The following is a 1,947-nucleotide window of genomic DNA, read 5'->3' on the forward strand; positions in this document are numbered from 1 at the left end:
TTTTCTACTTTTATTTGGTTTTTTTAACAATTTTACTTTTTTTTTCCCAAAAGTTTTTTATTGTAATAATCCAGGGTTTTTTTTTTACCTTTACTTTTTTTTTTTGATGCAATTTTTTTTATTTTTTCCTGGCCCAGTACCAAAATTAATTTTTTTTTTTTTTTTTTTTTTTTTTTTAAAATTGTTAAATTTTTTTGTAAACCTCCCCCCCTTTTTTACCCTTTTTGGGGGGCACTTTTTTTATTTTATTTTTTTACCAGTGCTTTCCAAGGATTTTTTGGATGTCCCCGTGGGGGGTCCCCCCCAAACCTTTTTAAAAACCGTTTTTTAAATCCTCGCAGAATAATAAGTGTGTGGGTCCCGCGCCCCCCAAAATGCAGTGATTTTTTTTTCCCCTTGGGTGGACTGGAAGGTTTTTTTTGGGTCCCCCCCCTGTTAACCGTAATAGACTGGCGGTCCCCCCCCCGCACCACAACCCGCCTAAAAAAACCCCCAGGTTTTTGCTGCCCTGCCCATGCCCCGCAAGCCCAAAGATGTTCACAGCCAGGGTCCCCCCCGAACCCACCGACCCCCGAGGAATTTCCCGGCCCCCAGGACGAACTAACCCCCAGGGCCCAGACCCACGGGTTTTTTTTGCCCAACCCAGCCTCGGAAATGCTAATTGGCCCCCTTTTTGGGAGGGCAACTGTCCCCCCTGATTCTGGGACTGGGTTGGCCTGAAAATGCAAACAAAAAGGCAAACCTGGGCCCAATTTTTGGAAGGCCCACGGCCTTTTGACCCGGTTTTTTTGGAGCACAGGTGGGGGACCCCAGCTGGCCCCCATGCCAGGCCACAGATGCAGATGCAGATGGGAGCCAACAGAAATTCCCGGTGTTTTTGGCCTCTTCCCCCCCCTGAAAAGGCCCAACCAACCCCCCGCCCTTCCACTGTCCCCGCCCGAATGAAGAAATTTGCCAGCCCGCCTTTGATGTTGCCTAAACCAACCTTTTCCCTTGTCGACCATCCAAAACCTGCCGTGGGAGGAAGCTTACTGGAACCCGCGCCACGTCCTGCCTCCATCGTAACCTGGTGGGGCCCAACCATCCCCCTACCTGGCATTTGTGGGCCTCGTACCTGAACCCCTGCAAATAAAACAAACCACCCCGTTCCAAGAGATGGGGAGAGACTTTTACCCCGGAAAACCTCCCCGCCCAAAATGGTAACTCCCTACCCCAGCTGTCCCCCTGGGGCCCCCCACACCCCACCCCCACCCCCCCCAGGGACCTGAAGCCTTGCCGACCCAGCCCCGGCCCCTCCCCTTGGCTTTTGCCTCCAGCCCAACAAAAGTAAATGGGGCCCCACCTCCGCATATACAGCGCCCCTGTTACTAACAGCCCCCCCCGTTCCCCTATCAGCACTCCAAACCAATCCCCTGCAAGCACTTGATGGCAACCCCCGGTCCCCTCCCTCATCCCAGTCCCCCTGGGCCCGTTTCAAACCCCCGTGATTTGTGCTTGCCCTCCGTTCCCACCCCTGACCAGCGACCGTGAAACGAGGTTTTTCCCCCTTTCTTTTTTGTGGGGAGACCGCCCAGCCCTCCCAGGGCCCTCCAGCGGATCCCCCCCCGGATTTTTCCCAAACATCCGAGCCTCGCAACCCCCGGCCTCCCCACCTCCGAGGCCTTTTACATCCGCATGCCCCCCATAGCAAAGGTGAGCGGATATGCCCCTGGGTCCCAGTTGTTGAAACAGCCCATGTGTTTTTACCCCGCATCCCAGGGAAATGGGTTTGGGGTTTCCAAGGCTCGGCTCTGGGACCCCGTTGTTTTCCGGGGTAAAGCAAAAACGGCTCCAAACACTTTTTATGATATGCCTGGCCCAAAGCAAGGATGGCAGTAGGCCCAGGGCCCCCTCTGGACTTTCTTCCGTGCCGTGGAGCTGGCAGTAAAAACAACAGGGGCCTGCGAG

The 1,947-nt window shown here is 53.9% G+C and overlaps 1 protein-coding gene across 1 annotated transcript; it reads left to right on the forward strand.

The window, feature by feature from the left end:
- Window positions 1-496: 496 nt before the first annotated feature.
- Window positions 497-1,530, forward strand: LOC119570423 (extensin-like; the record flags this gene model as incomplete). Its single annotated transcript, XM_037918167.1, has 3 exons — window positions 497-710; window positions 800-1,016; window positions 1,396-1,530. Coding segments are annotated over 3 exons (566 nt in total), but the record flags the coding sequence as incomplete, so codon positions are not given.
- Between the last annotated feature and the right edge of the window lie 417 nt (window positions 1,531-1,947).

Source organism: Penaeus monodon, unplaced genomic scaffold (assembly GCF_015228065.2).
Source record: "Penaeus monodon isolate SGIC_2016 unplaced genomic scaffold, NSTDA_Pmon_1 PmonScaffold_2663, whole genome shotgun sequence".
NCBI lineage: Eukaryota > Metazoa > Arthropoda > Malacostraca > Decapoda > Penaeidae > Penaeus > Penaeus monodon.